We start from the raw sequence: 20,518 nt of genomic DNA, 5'->3' as shown, positions 1-20,518 counted from the left end.
CGTAACCCGCATTGAAGCAAAACTGCTATGCTTCCGCAAAGTAACAATGCGACAGGTGGTTATTAGAACCACATGTGGCTGTGGAAGGACACCCTATATATATATATTCAAGATAGTTAAGGGGCTCATACTTTCCCATGTACTTATTTCTCTTTCTTCCGATATAGATTAAAATACCTATATATATATATAACAGGGGTTTATGTTTTCATATAGGTTTATGTTTTATGTCACATGAATTTATATTAAAAATATTATTTTTTTGATGTAATTTTAATTTTGGAATCTATATATTATTATATTAAAATTGAAATATTGAGAGTTTGGTTGTTGATCCCGTGATCAGATATTTCGGATCAAATTGAAGAAAACCTTTAGATATAATCTTAAAAATTCTTATATAACGGGTTTAAAGTTCGAATCTCAGCAGCAAAATATTAAAATTATAATTTTCAATATGTATGAATAAAAACAATCTTGCATCGCACGAGTAATATACTAGTATTATATATACAAGTTCATGTTATAATTTTTTTCGATATTTAACTAGACATAGTTAAATATTATATATAAATGTGTTTAAAAAAAATTTAATTTTTCTAAATATAATTATAACTTATAAGTTATGTTTTTTTATCGTAGGTATCCCGCAGCTGCTACCCTTCGGATGCGCACTGGGTAAACCCTACGGGCTCACGCAATAGCCTGCAAACCACGTGAACCAAGGTAAATCGCATTTAAGCGACAGACTCTGACTCAGGAGACATAATCATAAATTCTCACCATACATTTTAACAACTTATAAGTAATTTGAATGTAAAATTATTCAAACACCTAAATAACTTATAATTTACGATATTCATATCACTTATACGACACTTTTCAACTTTAAATCATAATTTACATTTTTTAACAAACTCCAAACGAGCCCTATATATGACGGGTAAGTGTAGCAGCTACTAGCTAATACTTTGTGCAAACATAAAATATATATTGTATCTTAATAACGGTGTTTTAATTTGTTACCTAAATTTAATTTATCATTTACATATTATATATTTTTAACAAAATACATATTTGGATTCAATTTTATTAAAATTCGAGTTAGGCATAAAAGGTTAAAGGTAACCCGGAATAAGCCGAGATCGAGATGAGTTTTACGCAGAACTTAGACTCAAATCAGTTCCCTAGGTACAGTTTATCTAATTGATTTAATAAATTTGAGAACTTGCATTACCCAATTTTCGGGACATTCCTTTTTTTAATTTAGGAAATAAATTAAGCACTAAAATTTATCACAATTATCAGTAAATAGGTATTTAATATAATTTAATTTGTTCCAAAAAATATAGAGAAATTACCAAAAATATTAATTTTACTATTTTTTTGTGATTTTACTATCTTTTGATATTTTTTTTGCAAAAATACGAAATCAACCAAAATCAAGCAGATATGCAACTAATTAAAACGAGTTTTTTTAGTTGCATTTGAGGTTGCATGAGATTGCATATAGTTGCAGAAACTTGTCGAACGTTGCATCCAGTTGCAAAAAAAAATCGTATTTTTGTAAAAAAAAATTGAAAAATAGTATTTTTGCATTTTTTTTTAAAATATAATTGTATTTTTGCAAAAATATTTTTAAATTTGGGTATTTTTTTGAAAAAAGCCCATATATTATTAGTTGTTACAAACACAACTAATTGTTAATTATCAAGTAGCTAGGGTTAGTTTTGCAAAAAGATTATAGGAAAAATTGTGGTTACTTACGCTGGGTGTCAGGCCCAGGAACGAGCTAGCTATAGGTACAATATTTAGCTAGTAAAACAGTAATGTGAGATACTGCAAAAGATCAATGGTTCACAACGTGAAAACTGGATCGAAAATACATTGGACAATAAATGTTTACGAGTACATACATGTATAACTGGGGTATGGATTTGATAAATCAGATACCTTACGGATTAAGATTTGTCCGGCTTCCGAAATAGGCGTCTGTATTTGGGATAAAAATATTAAAAATGTATTGGTATTTAATTTTATTAATGTAATAACGTATAGCTATATATCTTGTAATTTCTGCCTCAAAACTCAAAACGGAAGCATCTTCATGTACTTCTGTCCGTGACCCCGCCCTTCTCACTAAACTACTCCGGCGCCACTGCTTAGATGAATGTGTCAAGTGAGGAAAAAGAACTAATCACATGGAGCTTGCAAATGCTTAACCTTTAAACGAGTCGATGTAGACGGCTAATCAGAGTTTTGATGCTAAATAGAGCCTGTATTAATTAATTGTTTGTTTAGTTAAAATATTGTTGATGTGCAGCAATGTTTAAAGCTGCTTCTGTCTTTCCATATTTTTTTTTGTTTATGATTTTTTAAGAGAGGAGTTGAAAGAGCCCATCTCACGAATAATCTCTTCGAATCAACAAGACCCAAGGAAAGAACAAATAATTGAAATTAAACTATGGCTTTTTTTTCTTTTTATTTTAGTTAAATATGTTAACCAACTAAATAGACAACTAAACAAATAACTATTTAAATTAAATGATCGAGGATGAGAAAATTAAGACCCGATACCCTCTTCATTAATCGAGTTCTAATTAAACATTAAATAATCAACATAAAAAACTATAACATTATCCAACAAGACATGATCACACATCTAACTTGTATGTAACAAGTAATGAGATGCAACTAAACCTAGAAATCATTAGTGAATAAACTATACAATTTATGGAACAAAATTACATCCATAAGCTATCCCTAGAATTAAAATTTTCATTTTGGATTAGTCAGTCCCAAATGTTTACTTCAGAACCAGAACCTTGATCCGAAAGGATTTGATATGAAACTATGATTTACGAACATTGATTGAACTTATATATTCTATATGCAAGTATAAATTGGGGGGGGGGGGAAGTACTGCAGGAAGAGGCGGTACCTCTTGGAAGAGGGTTTTGCATTGAGAGAGAGAAGAGAGAAGATATATGTATTCATAATTGACTTGCTACTACTCAGTGCTTCCTCCGAATCTAATTTGAAACTGTGTTTTGCTAACAATCTTTTACTTCCTCCGACTCCAAGTCTTGTAGACTTGTGTATTATTCTGTGTAGTCAAGTAGCTAGGTGGCCAGCATATATATGGTTTACATACATGCTCTTAAAGTTCTACTCTATTTTTTTAAAGGTTTGCATAACAGAACAAGGCTTTGTAATAGTAAGAACCAACAGCTAACGCATCTTAACCATATCACTAAATTTAACATCAAAATGAATAAACGAAAATTGTACTAAAAAAAAGCAGTAGATTTCTATTTCTTTAGCCCCAAATATTCAAAATAATATTGTAATAAGAAATTTTGAACACCAGGTATTCTTCAAAACTATATTTTTTAATATTTGAGCCCGGGTATTACTAAAACTCCTCGTTCCGCGCGTCACTATATTATGAGTCGAAATTATAAAAAAATTGCCGAGGATGAACAAATTGCAGTTAACCTTTTTAGGCCAATTAGTCAACCTTTTTTAGGCCCTATGCTTAATATAAGTAAGCGATAAGAAATATAAAATTTTGTTGTTAATTTTTGAAATAACATAATAGAGGGTATGTGACAAGTAGAGCTGGCCAAGTGTGCGGTCCGTGCGTGCCGGGCCGGGCCGCACACGGGTTGAACACTCGGTAAGTGAACACTGAACCGGACCGCTGAATTACGAATCGGGCTCGGGCCGGGTTTGAACCGTGATTACAGGATTCGTAACCGGACCGTAAGAATTCGTGAACCGGGCCGTGCGGGTTGAATCACGAACCGGGCCGTGCGGGTTGAGCCGTGTGTTTCATTTTTCTTTGTTCTTGACCCAAACTGTTTGATATTTTTTTCGAATACACAAGTGTATGATGGAAAAAAGAAAGCAAAGGGTGCAGAAGCAAGACAAGCCAAACCCATACAGAGGCATAAGGATGAGAAAATGGGGAAAATGGGTGGCTGAAATTCGAGAGCCAAACAAAAGGTCCAGAATTTGGCTTGGCTCTTACTCTTCTCCGGTGGCTGCTGCTCGTGCCTACGACACCGCGGTGTTCTACCTCCGTCACCCGCGGGCGGGTTGTGCGGGCCGGCTCGGGCTGTGCGGGCTGGCTTGGCTCGTGCGGGCTCGTGCGGGCTCGTGCGGTCCCGGGTTCTAAAATTGGTATTCGTGTTCGGTTCACCTGAATTACCGAGCTGTGCGGGTTTGAACCGGCCCGGTTCGGTCCGAATTTTTTACGGTTTCGGTACGAACCGGTCCTGAATGAGCGGTTCAAACCCGCCCATTTGGCCAGCTCTAGTGACAAGTGCTTTAATAGGTCCCAGGGTGACTGTTTATATGTGCGGATGGGATAGTTAAAATTATGGTTAAATTGTTAAGTTGTTTATTTTAGGGCAACCACCGTTGTGGGTTGATGCAATCTTAACAAGGAAATGAACAAAAAATTAATCTTGTTTTGAACAAAATATACGAAAGCTCGAATTCTTTAAACATCGTCAAAACTTCGTACGTTCGTTACCAATACAAATGTTACAAATTGACTAAAGATTGCCAGTTATATAATTTTCTGTGATGTTCTCAATCAATCATATCGTCAAAGACATGTACTATGAGTTTAGCTAGCATGAATCGGTCACACACAAAAACAAAGCAAGATGCATGCGTGACACAGTTGAAAACTTAGAGTATCAAGTAATCCACAATTGTTCACAGTATAATACTGTTGAAAACAGAAATGAAGGGGCTGGGTGGGTTTGCAAGGACATAAGAACACACATTCAGGAATCTAATTGAGTAAATTCCATAAACAGTGATTTTACATTGGAATCAACTAAGTGAAGTGGATCAAACTAGTATTCTTCAGTTGCATACAGTATTTCATATCAAGAATCTGATAATCTACAGGGATTATCAAGAACCCAAGCAATAGCAAGTACATGCTTTGTGTATAGGCACTATTGTACGTACTTTGAAAATGATATTAATTACTAGCATGTAATGTGCTAGAGGGGAAAACTGTTACTGTTATTAACTAATTTTGCTTGGCGCCGTTGCACGACACGGAGAAACAAAGTCTGTAAAATTAAAAAGAGTCATCTATATATTAACGTACCGTTAAATGGTTGGGAGAGAGCTTCATATTTGTTGGGTCCTGGACAAATCTTAACTACACAAATCAATGGAGCATGAATTCATTTTGGACATTTTCTACATAAATAATGTTGGAATTAATCTAAACGTTTTATTTGTTTTATTGTTTAAATAAATCAGCTGGTCACTAGTATTAGTATTGCAGTAAGAGTAGGACTCCAGAGTTGTTAGGATGTGTAGTTAGGAGAATAAGTCGTGGAGAAAACTAAGGTGTTTAACCCTGGTTTGTATCTATCAGTTTAGGCTCAGTAGTTTTAGATAAATTTGCTTCAGTTGCATTTGTTTTAGTTAACTCTCTCAGATTGTAAAACTCATCAGTTATCAATATAGCTGCTTTCATTTCTGTTTAACAGTATTGTTCTTGCTTATATTTAACACCTGGTATCAGAGTCTCACTCGATCGCAAGCCACACTTCAAGCAAATGGAGACCAACAAGGGAAAAGAAGGTTCTTTCGGTTTAAGCTACCCAATTCTAACTAAGACAAATTACACAGCATGGGCTATGAAAATGCGTGTGTTCATGCAGGCCCATGGTGTATGGGATGCGGTTGAACCTAAAGACGCAGATGCTGCAATTGAAGACAAGATGGATAAGCGAGCTTTGGCTATTATATATCAGGGGATAGGTGAAGATCTGTTAATGTCAATAGCTGACAAAACGACCTCAAAGACAGCTTGTGAGGCAATAAAAACGGTTCACCTTGGAGCAGACAAAGTTAAAAAGGCGAAAGCTCAAACTCTTAAGGCTGAATTTGAGTCTCTTGTCATGAAAGATACAGAACAACTAGATGATTTCTGCATGAAGATGAATAGCCTGGTGACCAACATCCGGATGTTAGGAGAGAAGGTTGATGAGACGTATGTCGTCAAAAAGCTCTTGAGAGCAGTACCTGTGAAGTTTCTTCAAATTGCATCAGCGATTGAGCAATTTGGAGATTTGGAGAAAATGTCCGTAGAAGAAGTTGTGGGATCCCTCAAGGCACACGAGGAGAGAATACGCGGACAGAATGAAGTGAATAACGGCCAGCTCATGCTTACTGAAGAGGAGTGGTCACGACGTGAAGGCACTGAGACCAAACTGTTGTTTACACGGGACGAATGGTTGAAGCGAGCTAACAAAGGAGGAAATGGGGGAAATGGAGATTACCGTAAGGACGGTCGAATGTTTCGTGACAGGAGCAGAGTCAAATGTTTTAACTGTCATAATCACGGACATTTCGCTTCTGAATGCCGTAAGCCAAGGAGAGACAGAGAACAACGAGCTGAGGCAAATCTGACTCAAATCACTGATGATGAGCCCGCATTGCTTGTGGCTGAATTCGACAAGATCGACAACATCAGAGGCACTAAACTTAATACGGAGGAGGACAACACGTGGTATCTAGACAATGGTGCCAGCAGTCACATGACTGGGCATCGTGGAAAGTTCAAAGATTTAGATGAAACTGTTATGGGTCAAGTGAAGTTTGGTGACGGGTCTATGGTACACATAAAAGGCAGAGGAACTGTGAAGCTTGTGTGTAAAAATGGTGAAGAACGTGAACTAAAAGACGTATACTATATACCAACCCTCAGAAATAACATAATTAGCCTGGGTCAGTTATCCGAGGAAGGTAATCGAGTTGTTCTTGATGGAAATATGTTGTGGGTATACACCGCAGATGGAAAACTCTTAATCAAGGTACAAAGAGGTACGAACAGATTGTACAAGCTATGTGTCAAGGGAGTTCGAGGTGACTGTTTACTATCAAAGGTGGAAGATGAGACACGACTTTGGCATCTACGCCTTGGTCACGTCAACTTTACAGCTATGCAACTTATGTCCCGGAAACAAATGGTTTGTGGCCTACCCAAGGTGATGCAACCAGCAGGAACATGTAGTGGCTGCCTCATGTCAAAACAATCACGTAAGCCATTCCTTTCTCACTCTGTTTTTTCTGCGAAGCATGTTTTAGAATTAATACATGGAGATTTATGTGGCCCTATCACTCCCATAACACCAGCGGGGAATAAATACTTTATGTTACTAGTTGATGATTTTACTAGAATGATGTGGGTTTACATGCTCAAAGCAAAATCTGAAGCACTGACAGCTTTCAAGGGTTTTAAAGCTCTAGTTGAGAATGGTGTTACACCAGGAATCTGAGTATTACGGACTGACAACGGAGGAGAGTTCTGCTCAACAGAGTTCAATAAATTTTGTGAAGAGATGGGCATTTTGAGACAATACACAGCACCATATTCTCCGCAACAGAATGGGGTGGTCGAAAGGCGTAATAGAACAGTGGTAGCTATGGGCAGGAGTATGCTAAAAGAGCGGAATGTTCCATCTGAAATGTGGGGAGAAGCAATTAGACACGCAGTTTATGTACTCAACAAATTGCCCACTCGAGCCCTCTCAGAAATCACGCCTCACGAGGCCTGGTATGGTGAAAAACCTCATGTTGATCAACTTCGTGTGTTTGGGTGCGTAGCTTACATGAAAATTCCAAATGTCTATGTTAAAAAGTTGGACGACAGAAGCAAACGAGTTGTGTACTTTGGTAGAAAACCGGGCACAAAGGCCCATCGGCTGTATGACCCAACCACAGGAGTTATACATGTCAGTCGGGATGTTTGTTTTGAAGAAGAGAAAAGCTGGTCCTGGAATCACAGTGAATCGACAAGTGCCGAAGTTGGAAAGTTCATAGTGGTGGGAATAGAAGATATTGAACCTGAGGCTGAAACCGCAGACAGTGAAGACACCATTGTGACCACACCGCAATCAAGCAGCCGTACCTCGAGTCAGAGTCAGACTGCAACTCCTCAAATTAATGCGTCTGTCGTTCAGAGTACTGAATCTAGATCTGAAACAAACGAAGGAAGTATCTCAGCTACCTCAAGCGAAAGTAGTGCACCTCTGAGGTTCAGAAATCTGAATGATATTTATGCTCAAGATGAAGACTTAGAGTTAATAGAGGAATTGCACTTGTTGAGCATCGATGAACCTGTGTTATATGAGCAAGCTGCTAAGAGTCGAATCTGGAAGGACGCAATGAAAGCTGAACTCGATGCTATCGAGAAAAACCAGACCCGGGTTCTTATAGACCTGCCTAAGGGGCATAAAGCCATCGACTTAAAGTGGGTTTTCAAGGCTAAGAAGGATACTAATGGCGAGGTTGTAAAACACAAAGCTCGGTTAGTGGCAAAGGGTTATGTTCAGAAACATGGGATAGATTATGAGGAGGTTTTCGCCCCGGTTACACGGCTTGAAACAGTAAGACTTTTACTAGCTCTTGCGGCAAAGAATTCTTGGGAAGTACACCATCTTGATGTAAAATCAGCTTTCCTCAACGGAGAATTGCAGGAAGAGGTGTATGTCGCGCAGCCTAAAGGGTATGTTAAAAGAGGACAAGAGTCAAAGGTGTACAGGTTGTTAAAGGCCCTTTACGGTTTACGTCAGGCACCGAGGGCCTGGTATGCTCAGCTCAATAAATGTCTTCACAAGTTGGGGTTTGTTAAATGTCCGTTTGAGCACGCTGTTTACACCAGGAGAGATGGAACCGAGTCATTGGTCGTTGGTGTCTACGTTGATGATCTTTTGATCACCGGCACCAGTACTTCACACATAATCAACTTCAAGGAGCAAATGGGCAGGGAATTTAAGATGTCTGATTTGGGACGACTCACTTATTATCTTGGTCTGGAAGTCGAGCAAGGCCAGGGGTTTATTGAACTAAAACAAACGGCTTACGCTAAGAAAATTCTGGAGAAGGCGGGTATGAGTGACTGTAATCCCGTCAGATATCCTATGGAACCGAAATTGCTGCTGCACAAAGATGAAAATGGTGAACCTGTGAACCCGACAGAATTTAAATCCATAATTGGAGGTTTGCGCTACCTAGTGCACACCAGGCCTGATATCGCCTATGCAGTAGGAGTGGTCAGTCGGTTCATGGAACGCTCAACTATGTTACATCTCTCTGCAGCTAAGAGAATATTGCGTTATGTACGAGGAACCTTGGATTTTGGATTACTGTACAAGGCTGGAAAAGGTAACTATTTGCTGGCAGGTTATTCAGATAGCGACTTGGCAGGATGTGTGGACGATCGTAAGAGCACCGGTGGAGTGGCGTTTTACTTGGATGACAGTCTCATAACTTGGATTTCTCAGAAACAAAGATGTGTTGCATTATCGTCGTGTGAAGCAGAATTTATGGCAGCCACAACAGCTGCTTGTCAAGGGATATGGCTGCAACGAGTTCTTAGTTACATTTCAGATGTTGAGCCCGGGCCTGTCATGTTATATATCGATAATCGTTCTGCTGTTGATCTCGCCAAGAATCCGGTCTTCCATGGTAGGAGCAAGCACATAGACATTCGCTATCATTTTATACGAGAATGTGTGGAACAAGGTCTGATCAAAATTAAATATGTCAGCACAAATGAGCAGCGTGCAGACATTCTCACTAAAGCACTGTCCGTAGCAAAGTTTGAGAAAATGAGGAATCTGTTGGGTGTTAAGCAGCTCAAGTCAGTTTAGATTAAGGGGGTGTATGTTGGAATTAATCTAAACGTTTTATTTATTTTATTGTTTAAATAAATCAGCTGGTCACTAGTATTAGTATTGCAGTAAGAGTAGGACTCCAGAGTTGTTAGGATGTGTAGTTAGGAGAATAAGTCGTGGAGAAAACTAAGGTGTTTAGCCCTGGTTTGTATCTATCAGTTTAGGCTCAGTAGTTTTAGATAAATTTGCTTCAGTTGCATTTGTTTTAGTTAACTCTCTCAGATTGTAAAACTCATCAGTTATCAATATAGCTGCTTTCATTTCTGTTTAACAGTATTGTTCTTGCTTATATTTAACAAATAATACTAACGAAGTTTAAGTCTATTTAAGATAATCTCATCAAATAAGATGATTGTCTCCTGCCACCATCCTACTACTTCATTGTAAACTCAATTCAATGCAAACACTAGCGTTGGGGAAGAAGGTCAGTGTAATCTATCACTCGACCATTTTTGGATATGAAATAGCAAGAGATATAAAAGCAAGTCCAACAGCCTACCTAATTATATTTCTAAATTGAAATTTAGTGAATCAGAATAAAATAGTACTCCAACAATCTCTTAGTGACTATAAGAAAACAAATTAAAATAACGGTCTAAAAAAGCAAGCGGGGTTTAAAACCAACCAATTCTCGTGTGACCAGTTATTATTGTGGTACAATGCAAAATGATGATGATTTTGCTGACATTACACATATAAAACCGGACAAAAAATAACAATCGATTTTATAGTTGACATGTCATTACTAAAACCTATCTACTTGATTGGTCAATCTTGAGCGGGCCATAAAAAAATAAATAAAATAATAATTCAAAATAAAGTATTGGTAATTTAAGGTAAATTGACGTTATTTTGTATTGATATTATAATTGACCCACTTTCACATTTGACTTTAGTCGGTTTTAATATTTAAGTCGATCGATTTTATATAAAATTGACCATTTTTAGGGTCGATTTTATAAATTTTTACCGTAATGATAGTTTCTTAAATAACTAATAATTTTACTTGGCTACTTTTTCTTAAAAGAGCATCCCCAGTTTTTAAGAAGGTCTTAACTAATAAGTTTATTATAAAACATGAGAACCAATTTTGGATAAGATTGTTAATAATAAAATATTGAGTAATTAATGAAAGAGTGTAAAGGAGTTTTGTTGGAAACAAAGATACTTGTACATATTCTCACCAGCTAATGGTCAATAGTTTTTTATAATGAAAGAATTAAGAGATCGTTTGACTCGCTCTCTATGACTAAGGATGAATAAAAATCCTAGTTAATCTTTTGAAAGACAAAGGTCAACGGAGCTGTGCTTTTTTGAGGATTGGATTTTACCTGTTTTTTGAAATTAGGTCGGAACGGTTCAGGATTAGGGTTTTTCTTAAACATCTCTGAGTAAGTAATAAGACGTATATATTTTAAACCAAGCCAGGATGGCAGGAGATGCATGCGAATGAGGCCAAAATCAGCACACAATTTTTTAGCTATTTTTTCTTCGATATAAATAAGCATATAATGGTAGATAAACTCATCATAATAATTGTAATTCATAACATTTAAACAGTAGTAGCACCCATCAAATTAAGTTATATTTTTGAATAATATTAAGGAATATTTCAAAAATTACTCAAAAGCTAAATATTTTGTCTGTTAAGAAGAGAATAAGTTATATGAAAAAAAATTAAAAATATTACCCGGATAATAAAATTTGAATTGATGATGTAAGTGGGTCAAAATTAATTTAAAAACCAACAAAACAGTAGAGGTGCTGTACAAAAATGAAGAAGTAATGAATGAGTTTAAGTAATGTATGAGTTTTTAGGATAAAAAGACTGAAAAACTCTTATTTTTCAAAAAGACACACGACGTTTATCTTTACCACTCACCACATTACACATCTGTTTTTTAAAAAATCGCATAATTACAAATATACATATTTTTTCTATTTTTATTGATTTAAGATGAGAATTTTATTGAATTTAAATTTTATTAATAGGATCAAATATTTTTTATGGGAAGGGGCAAATTTTATATTTTACATAAAAATATAAATAAAACATAATTTTTAATGAATTATATAATATAAGTTACAATATTGTGAGGGGAAGCCATGGCCACCTCAGACGCATAGGTAGCCTCGTCCCTGTTTTAAACCAATATCAATATGAATAAGAACCCATGTGTGTAAAAAGTTTCGACATAAATTAAAAGTATCTGGAATTTGATATCTCATCTTTCCTCCTCATCTACAAACCCTCAATCTCCCTCTCATGAGAGTCATGAGACGACTGCTCATCTCCCTGTAACCCTAATTCTCATATCATTTTCACCCTTTTTCTCCATCTCTATTCGCTTTTTTTCATGTTAATTCTTTGTCTCTTATTTTAATTAATTTATTCTTCAATAAAATCGGGGTCCGTTTGAAACGGTGGTTAAAATCACATCTTATAAAAAATATATATTCATAAATGAGGTCAATTGAGTCCTCCAAATATTGCACTATCCATGAAATTAACGTCAATTGTGAAACTATTGTATTTTCAGGGGGATATTGTAGGATAGATTGCTCGGAAAATCATTAATTTCATTTTTAATTTTTCATTCCCGAAACAAAGCGGCTAATTATTTAGCTCGTTTATTTATTTTTTCAACCTGATTACATGATTAGTTGGAGGTTTGTGAGTCTCATTCATTTTTTTTAATAAAATCTGTTTTAAATTTGAAAAAAAAAAATCAACATATGTGATTAAATATGAAGGGCCATATATTATATGAATTTTCTTATATCATCTATCCTTTTGTATTTTCTTCATTTGTTGCTCTCACTATTTCAAAATTTTTATTATTTGTGTGGATAATAATTGCTTGTTTCTATAACATTTTCCTTATTCTAGTTTTGTTGTGTTTTAATTTAAATAAGATTAATATTATAATTGTAAAATATTTAAATTACGATTAATACCCATTTTTCAAAATTTAGCAATTACACTTAAGAAAGTTACAATAATCAGTAAATTTACTGGCTCCTACTAAATTTGAGGTACTGGTTCCCGGCTCCCACATCTTCACTATATCTCGCAACTTTGGAGAATTAACAGTTATTTAAAATTATTGAGATATGCTTTTCTTGAGGAAAGATCTTTCATTGTCATCAACACTCAACTTGTGCCGTCTCTGGGAATCAACTCTGATGAAAGATAAATTCCGAGAGAGACAACAGTTGGTGCTTCTTTGGTTCTCTTGTAGTGCAACGGTGAACTAGTTGATTCAACGCGACTTATCAATTAAACTAAGAGCTTCACAATGAATATATGCTAATACTGGATTATAATAGCTGAAATATTAAAATTTTGGTTGTTGATCCATTTGTAAAGTACTAAAAATTTATTAAGCCAAAATAGATTTAGGTCATCATTATTTTTCGATTTTATTACTTAATTACAATCCCTTACATTTTAGTCACTTTTCCTAACAGAAAACATTATGTGAATTACTTTACTGTTGTTAAGACGTAGGTCTCATTTAGATTTTCAATCCAATTTCACAACTTTTATTAATCAGGCTCGCCTGTATGTGCAACATGATTAAGCTATACTTCTAAGTTTTATCATTGCAAACATGTTTATCAGATATTGAACAGACGACTGACCAGGCTGTGGGAAGGACAATATGTAGCTGAATAGGACGAGAGTGGAGACTCACATAATAGTGAAATGTGAATGATAAACCTGGGAGAAGTTTTGTATTTATAGCTAGTAGGCTTGGATAGTCCAGCTTAACCTATGTTCTTCGTTGTCTGTACCTGCTAGGGCTATATTTGTAGGGTTAGGGTTATGTTTAGCTTCATTTTTCTCTCTCCTTTAGATTTGTAGTGTATTCAGTATTTGTGTGTGCTTCAGTCTATTGTATTCTTACTAGATTTTAGCAAATTGAGAAATAGATTGTGTACATAGTTTTCTGCCAAAATTGCATATTATACAGTCGTTTTGTCCTGTTAAACCTTGGTTTTTAATATTCCAACAAGTGTTGTTTGGAGTTTGGAAATTGCCAAGAAATCAATAATGCAATTGAATTGTTGAGTAATACAATTTATCTCGATCTGTTGCTATATACACTTTATCCCAAAAGCCAGCATTTTCTTTCTTTCTTTTAACTAGGATCTTATTACTTTTCATATAATTACTTCAGAGCTCTTAACTAATTTAAAGAGCAAATTGTTTTTTCAATCCGGTTGTCGTTGCAAAGACACCTAACATGGACTACTGGGCTGGGGCTGGAATCTTGTTGACGTTGTGTTCCAGAGAGTTGCTACCCCTGCTAGTTAGTAACTGACGCTACAGTAACAAACAATAAAACGCAGACTAATCAGTTAAAAAAAACAAATTGGTCGGAAAATGTAACAATAGCTGACCGAAACCATACTGATATCGTTTTTATATACCTAATTGTCCGTGATTAGATATATCTCGCGGGTCAGGTTTGTATTAGTGCAGATCACAGATATGGGGAATAGGTTAGACCGTTGGAGAGATAAGGTACATAGTTTGATTGAGGCTGAAAAAACTAATTAGATGTGAGGTGTTATAAAAAGTAGTCACTATTTAATATAGGCCTGGTTCTAATTATCATCAATCTGGGTCTTATATCTTTCACCTTGATCATAAGATAGTACAAATCAATAATAATAACTACATTTATTTAGTAGTACTTGTGGCAAGTGTTTGTTGTGTGTTCTTCTTTCGTCAAATTTATTATTATAATGTTATAAGTGGTCGAACTTAATGCCTGATGATTTGATGGATATAACATGACCGGAACTTAGGCTTTGTTTAGGATTGCTGTTAAAAATTGCTGTATTGTTAGAAAAAGTGCTGTTGAAAAAAGTGTTGTTGTAAAAATCAGATGACTGTTTGGTAATTTTTTTGATACGTATATGTTTTGATGCAAAAAATTAAAAATAATGATGATTTTGGTAAGATTTAATGGTGAAATTAGCATCTGCTTCCCGCAACAGCTGAAAAACTGCTTTTTATAAAAGGATAGAAAGACTTACTTTCCCTAACAGCAGCTTTTAGGCCAAAATCACTTTTCCAAAAATCAGTTTTTAAATTTTACCAAACAATTTTTAACTGTTTTGAAGTGAAAAAGCTGTTATTACTGTCTGTAACAGTAATACCAAACACATCCTTAGTTCCAAAAAAATGTACGAGTACAGAATATATACCTGAAATTAAGTAACATCAATGGAGAAAATGTATTAGTGACTCCACTGTCCCGGGACGATCATATGATTCATATGACTCCACTCCCGCAAACTTCTAAAATGACCAGAAGTGAGGTGAAAGGTGATATCAATTCTACTACGTATTCTAAATTGAAGGATACTACACTACCGGTGTGTTTAATTGGTATTTGAGACCATCTTTCCTGATTAATATTAACATTTTGATCATATTTTACTGAAAATGAGGTACTTATTAATTGAGACCTTTATCGATAAAAAGCAATAAAAATGTGAAAATTAGATTGACCGTGAGGTCACATTGTGGTGAAACTGATCGAAAACTGATGGATCCGTCAGGTCCACACATGCAAAAGGGGAAAGGTACACACCAAATGTAAAGAGGGGGTTGAGAAGTTGCAGTTGAAATTGAAGTCTTTGGTACGAGCTTGCATAAAACATGAATTAGTTTGCTATATAAGCAGTACATTTCTTTGATAATCAGGTGTCCATGTCAGCTTATGCGCAACCCGACTGATCCCGGAGTTGTTGGCCAACATCTCACCCCCATGACTTTCTAATTTAATACGTGTATTCATCTGAAGTCGAATCGAACCTATGACCTTTAAGTGGTAACAAAGTCTTGGTCTCAACCAGTTGACTTACCGGGGTGGGTTAATGGAATGCTATCATATACTAATATAATACTCCCTCTATTCCGTTGAGATATATACGTTTGATTTGGGTAAGGAGATTAAAAAAAAATGGAATGTCTTAAGGAAAAGTAAAAAAAGTGGGTAAAGTGATGGAACCAATTAATTTTTAATATATAAAATTAGTGTAATATATAAATGAGTGTAGTTAATTTTTATATTATAAAATTTTTACTATCTTTGGTAAGTTTTGAAATGTATAGAATTGAATATGATATCCCATAAAAGAAAGTATATAAAATTAAATAGGACAGTTGAAGTTAGGGGTGTACAGATGAACCGCTAAACCACATCCAATCGCTCACCTGCTCGCAACCGACCGCATTTTGCGGATAATCACGAAACGCGGGTTGGTTGTGGATTTAAATTTTAAAAACCGCTCATTCGTGGTTTGGATGCGGTTTTAAATTCTTGAAAACCGCAACCGCAAATCGCAACATATATTTATAATAAAATATATTTTTAAAAATATAGTTGATATCATATAAATTAATAAGTATACACATTTATTAACTAATTTTAGGTTAATGTTAGGACTTCGTTCATAAGATTCACAATCATTATAATATATATAACCAAACAAATGGAAAATGTAATCAACGTATAATTTTTTTTATGTTTTTCTTTTTTCTTTTCTCTCGCCTCCATATTTTTGTATGTTTTTAATATTTTTGCTCCATAAATAACATTAGTTTGTATTTTATTTCTTAATGTAAATTTATCACGTAACTTAAACTTGAATTTATTAATATTCCGAATTAATTTTTTTACAAATTATTAATTATTTTAAAATAAGTGGTTGAACCGCAAAACGATCCGCAATAACCGCAAATTCGCAACTGCAATTGACGCGGTTAACCGCAACCACAAATGCAGTTGCGGATGACAATTTTCTAAAACCGCTCTTCGAGATTTGGTTCGACTTTTACCCGAAAATCGATCTGATCCGAATCGCGTACACCCCCTAGTTGGAGTATAATTATTAAAATACCAGATACATGAGTAATACAGGGTAGCAAAAGAATACAATGAAGTTGATGATGAGATAGGGTCAAGACTCATAAGCCCTAGGGTGTAGTGCATGCTAGCATCAATTAAAGCCAAACCTGACGGTGGCAGCTGAGTGTGAGTTAGTGTGGATGCACACAAAAAAGCTGTCGCCAAAACCAAAACCTCCTGTAGTAAAACCAAAACCATCTCACTCATATCTTGCATTGGCCCCATCCTTTGCACGATCAGGATTTCAAGAAATCTATCTATCTACGACTAGAGATGCAAAAAGTCCTGGCAGAAAATCTGGCCCGACTCGATCCGGTCAAAATCCGGTTAAGCTCGGCCCGGTCCCGGCTCGGGCTTCGGGCCTCGACGGCCCCTATATTTCTAGGTAAAACCCGGCCCGGCCCGGTTAAAATTCCGGGCTTCGGCCCGGCCCGGCCCGATTAAAAAACCCGAAAAAACCCGGTTATAATCTGATTATTCTAATATATTTTCTTATATATTTATAAATTCACATTTACTATAAATATAAATAATACTTTAAACACATATATATTTACATATTTGTGATTAATAATATTATTTATATACTTCGTTGCATAAATAATAAAAGAAGATATAATAAGTACACTATATATATTTGGATATCATTATTATGAATATTTGGATATCATTATTATCATAATTATCATTGTTATCATAACAATGATAAAACATATTATTTTATAAACATGTTTATATTTTGCCGAACTTAAATATTTTCAACGAAGTAATATTTTCATAAAATATTTCATGTAAACTAATATATTTTTACGATCATCTAGTTGCTAACACATGTATTCTTCGGAATCTCTAATAATACTCGATTCGATTTAAATTAGAAAAAAGTCCGGCCCGATCCGATCCGGCCCGAAAAAAAGCCCGGTTATGCCCGGCTCGAGGGCCCAAACGGGCTCTGACATTTCCGGAAAGTCCGGCCTGGCTCGGCTCGGTCAATGTCAAAGCCCGAAAAGCCCGGCCCGGTCAAAGCCCGGGCTTTTTAAGTCCGGTCAAAATCCGGCCCGGTATGCCTTTTGTGTATCTCTCGCTACAACTAGAGAGCTTCAGAAAATATTCTTAATATGTTTCATTCTACATAATCAATTACAATCCACCTTGATATACCGATTGATCAAGGATGACTAATTACCATTAGCTCCTAGCTACTTTCCTCATTCTCTCCTCCCTCATCTTCCTCATTATTGTTATTATTGTTGCTAGTACTTTCATAGTTATTATTATTATTATTTGGAACGGTACTTGACGTGTCTCTACCGGCCTCACCGATTCCTTGAACAAATCGACGTCCTACCGGAGCCCCGATACATGTGTAGTTGTTTAATGGAGGAGCTGGCCCTTCATGTGTTGTATTGTAGCTTGGAAGCTGAGCGGTTGAGGGCACCGCATGGCCAACGAAGTAGTCATTGATGGGTGGATTGATGTTGTAATGTGATGGAGGGTATGGAACGAGCTGGCGCGGGGCTGAAGGGTACATATATGACTCTGGCGGTGGTATGTTGGAGGATGATGAAGATCCACAGTAGTATCTTGCAGCTGGGGGATAACCTGAAACTTTCAATGTATGACTTGCTTGATGATGTAGATGACTATACCCTCCATGCGAGATTGGTAGGTGTCCACTGTTGATCACAACAAATTGAGTTCTATTAAAAAAAATGTACCAGTTTGTGCATTTGGAAATTTTATATCAATTTTTTTAGAGGAATTGAAGAACATACCCTAGTAAGTGATGCGGCGGTGTGGGTTGAATTAGGTTATCATTACCGAAGACCAGTTGACGAGCCCGGTTCAATGTTTCTGTCTCTCTTTCTGCACTTTACCCAAAAACCACAAACGAACTCCCTTCAAAATTTCAATTAGGGTAATTAACTAGAAAGTTTGTGTGTACAGAAAAAAATGATACTAGCTACCTAGTATCTAACAAACCAGGATTTGAGGGATACGATTTAAAGTATTCAAAATCACTGTGTTTGGCAATATCCAGGAAACCAAAATTTGACATGACTACAATCTAGCATAATTTGTAGCTTCCTAGCTAATAAATTACGGCTTATGTTTTCATTAACAAGGAATCCCAATTCAAACATACCAGAGCTATATTAATATATATAGCTGCAGTTACAAGGACTCGCCAAACGATTCTTGACCAGAAAAAGAAGAAAGATAAGAATTATACTAGAAATAAGTAATTAATAGAGAATAGGGTGGCCGTAGCTAGGCTTGCCTTGTCGGTGGCGATTCATGTGTCCCCCTAGAGCTTGAGACTTGCCAAACTTAAGGGAGCAAAATCTGCACTCGTATACCTTCCCGCTTTCATCATTCTCCCTCCCGTGTTTCTTCTTTCTCTGCCCTCCTCCTGCTGCTCTTGCACAGACAAAGATCAACCCAAAATTTAAAAAATGTGACTTAATACAAGTCAAAATTTACCAAAAAAGTAACTTTAACTACTTTTAGGGTTTTGTATCTAAAGTAGAAATCAGTTACTTTGACTTCAACCACCACTAATTACAGTGTTTTAGGTGTCTTCAAGAATCTGTTTATACCAGAGTAGTCCTCTCCAGGCAAGTTGTTGAGGTCCAATGAGTTTCCTTCTTCTGGTCTCCTGGGAAAAAAACCATATCAAAAGAAAGTAAAAAATTAAAGGTGTTATAGGTATATAGATGAAAGCAAAATCAAATAGGTTTAAAATTAAATGAAGATATAGAGAACAAGAAGATAGGTAGGTAAAGTGAATGTTTTTGAGTGGGGGTGAGACCTACATGGTACAGAAAGAGAGGAAGAGACAACAAAAAATAAAAGATATGAGATTGAATTGAAAAAGAACGATTCTTTGAGATGGTAAGTAGATATATGAGTAAAGCTGAAGAGAGTATGAGACTTCAGTTTGAGAGATGGAGAAGTTAAGTGATGGTGAAGAAAGGAGGTGCTTGAGCTTATATCAGTCTTCCTGCCACCTCCACTTGAGACATCCAGCCTCTCGTATTACTGTACAATCTTTTTCTTTCCATATTCAAAAAATATATATTGAGAGAGAGGGATGTGATTTTTACCAACTGACAAAGAATGGAAGGACAAAGGTTTTGTTCGGTGGCAAAGGAAAAATTATTGGACAGGGGCAGAAAATTAGGTAGTATAATCATGTTTCCGAATAGGTCATGAAGGGGCGAGTTCGATGATGATTGAAGCTAGAACATTTCTTTCATCGAAAATTTAATTTTTATATAGTTATTGACACTGCTAACAGCTCTTGCATGCTAATCTACTACCGGAAGACTGTATACCTGAAACCCCCAAACGCCTAAACATAGATTGGTATGTGTTTCTATTTAAATAGGTTTCATCCTAGAGTCTCTGATTCATTTCTTATAAATATTATAAAATATTATTATGATTCTAGTAACTTAGGATATTACGGCTCTATAGCCCGTGCATTGCAAGGACATGCTTTATATTACGTGAACTGATGTTATATTTTGACTGTAATTATTGACGATATATTCATGTTTGCTTCCTGGTGGATCGATTAACTAAATATCTCTCTTTATGAAATTGAGATCGATGACGTAATTAACGTGTTTTCTCTCAAAATAAATTGAATGTGCAGTAATGAAATCAAAATATACGACCAAAATATAATGCAAATGAAAGCACACATTTCTCATGAAAATATGGGTATAAGTCCCATATTGGTAAGTCATATTTTTGAGCATTATGACTAAAATATGTGTGAGATATGATGATATTCTCTTAATAATGGAAATTATTATTTTTCATTAGAATTTGGCTCAAATATTATGGCATAAATTAATTTGA

At 35.6% G+C, this 20,518-nt stretch overlaps 1 protein-coding gene across 2 annotated transcripts; it reads right to left on the bottom strand.

Moving 5' to 3' along the window:
* Positions 1–17,543: 17,543 nt before the first annotated feature.
* On the bottom strand, positions 17,544–19,752 carry LOC141668208 (zinc finger protein JAGGED-like). Of its 2 annotated transcripts, none has more exons than XM_074474983.1 (5): positions 19,465–19,752; positions 19,249–19,307; positions 18,930–19,064; positions 18,424–18,514; positions 17,544–18,324 (listed from the first exon to the last, which is right to left on the bottom strand). In XM_074474983.1, coding segments are annotated over exons 1-5 (768 nt in total). In that variant the 5' UTR covers positions 19,467–19,752; the 3' UTR covers positions 17,544–17,843. The 2 variants fall into 2 exon arrangements, with proteins under 2 accessions (XP_074331084.1, XP_074331085.1); XM_074474984.1 differs by having other exon boundaries at positions 19,461–19,679.
* Between the last annotated feature and the right edge of the window lie 766 nt (positions 19,753–20,518).

This window comes from Apium graveolens, chromosome 6 (assembly GCF_009905375.1).
Source record: "Apium graveolens cultivar Ventura chromosome 6, ASM990537v1, whole genome shotgun sequence".
Taxonomy (NCBI): Eukaryota; Viridiplantae; Streptophyta; class Magnoliopsida; order Apiales; family Apiaceae; genus Apium; species Apium graveolens.
The sequence above is the reverse complement of the archived record's forward strand: the minus strand, read 5'-3'. Positions and strand labels throughout refer to the sequence as shown.

Bases quoted from the DNA above. Each gene is read 5' to 3' on its own strand.
- LOC141668208 (XM_074474983.1), bottom strand. The intron at 19,065-19,248 runs GTATAAACAGAT...GTGCAAGAGCAG, and splicing joins GCCTGGAGAGGACTACTCTG to CAGGAGGAGGGCAGAGAAAG. The intron at 18,515-18,929 runs GCAAGCCTAGCT...GGTAAAGTGCAG, and splicing joins CATGAATCGCCACCGACAAG to AAAGAGAGACAGAAACATTG.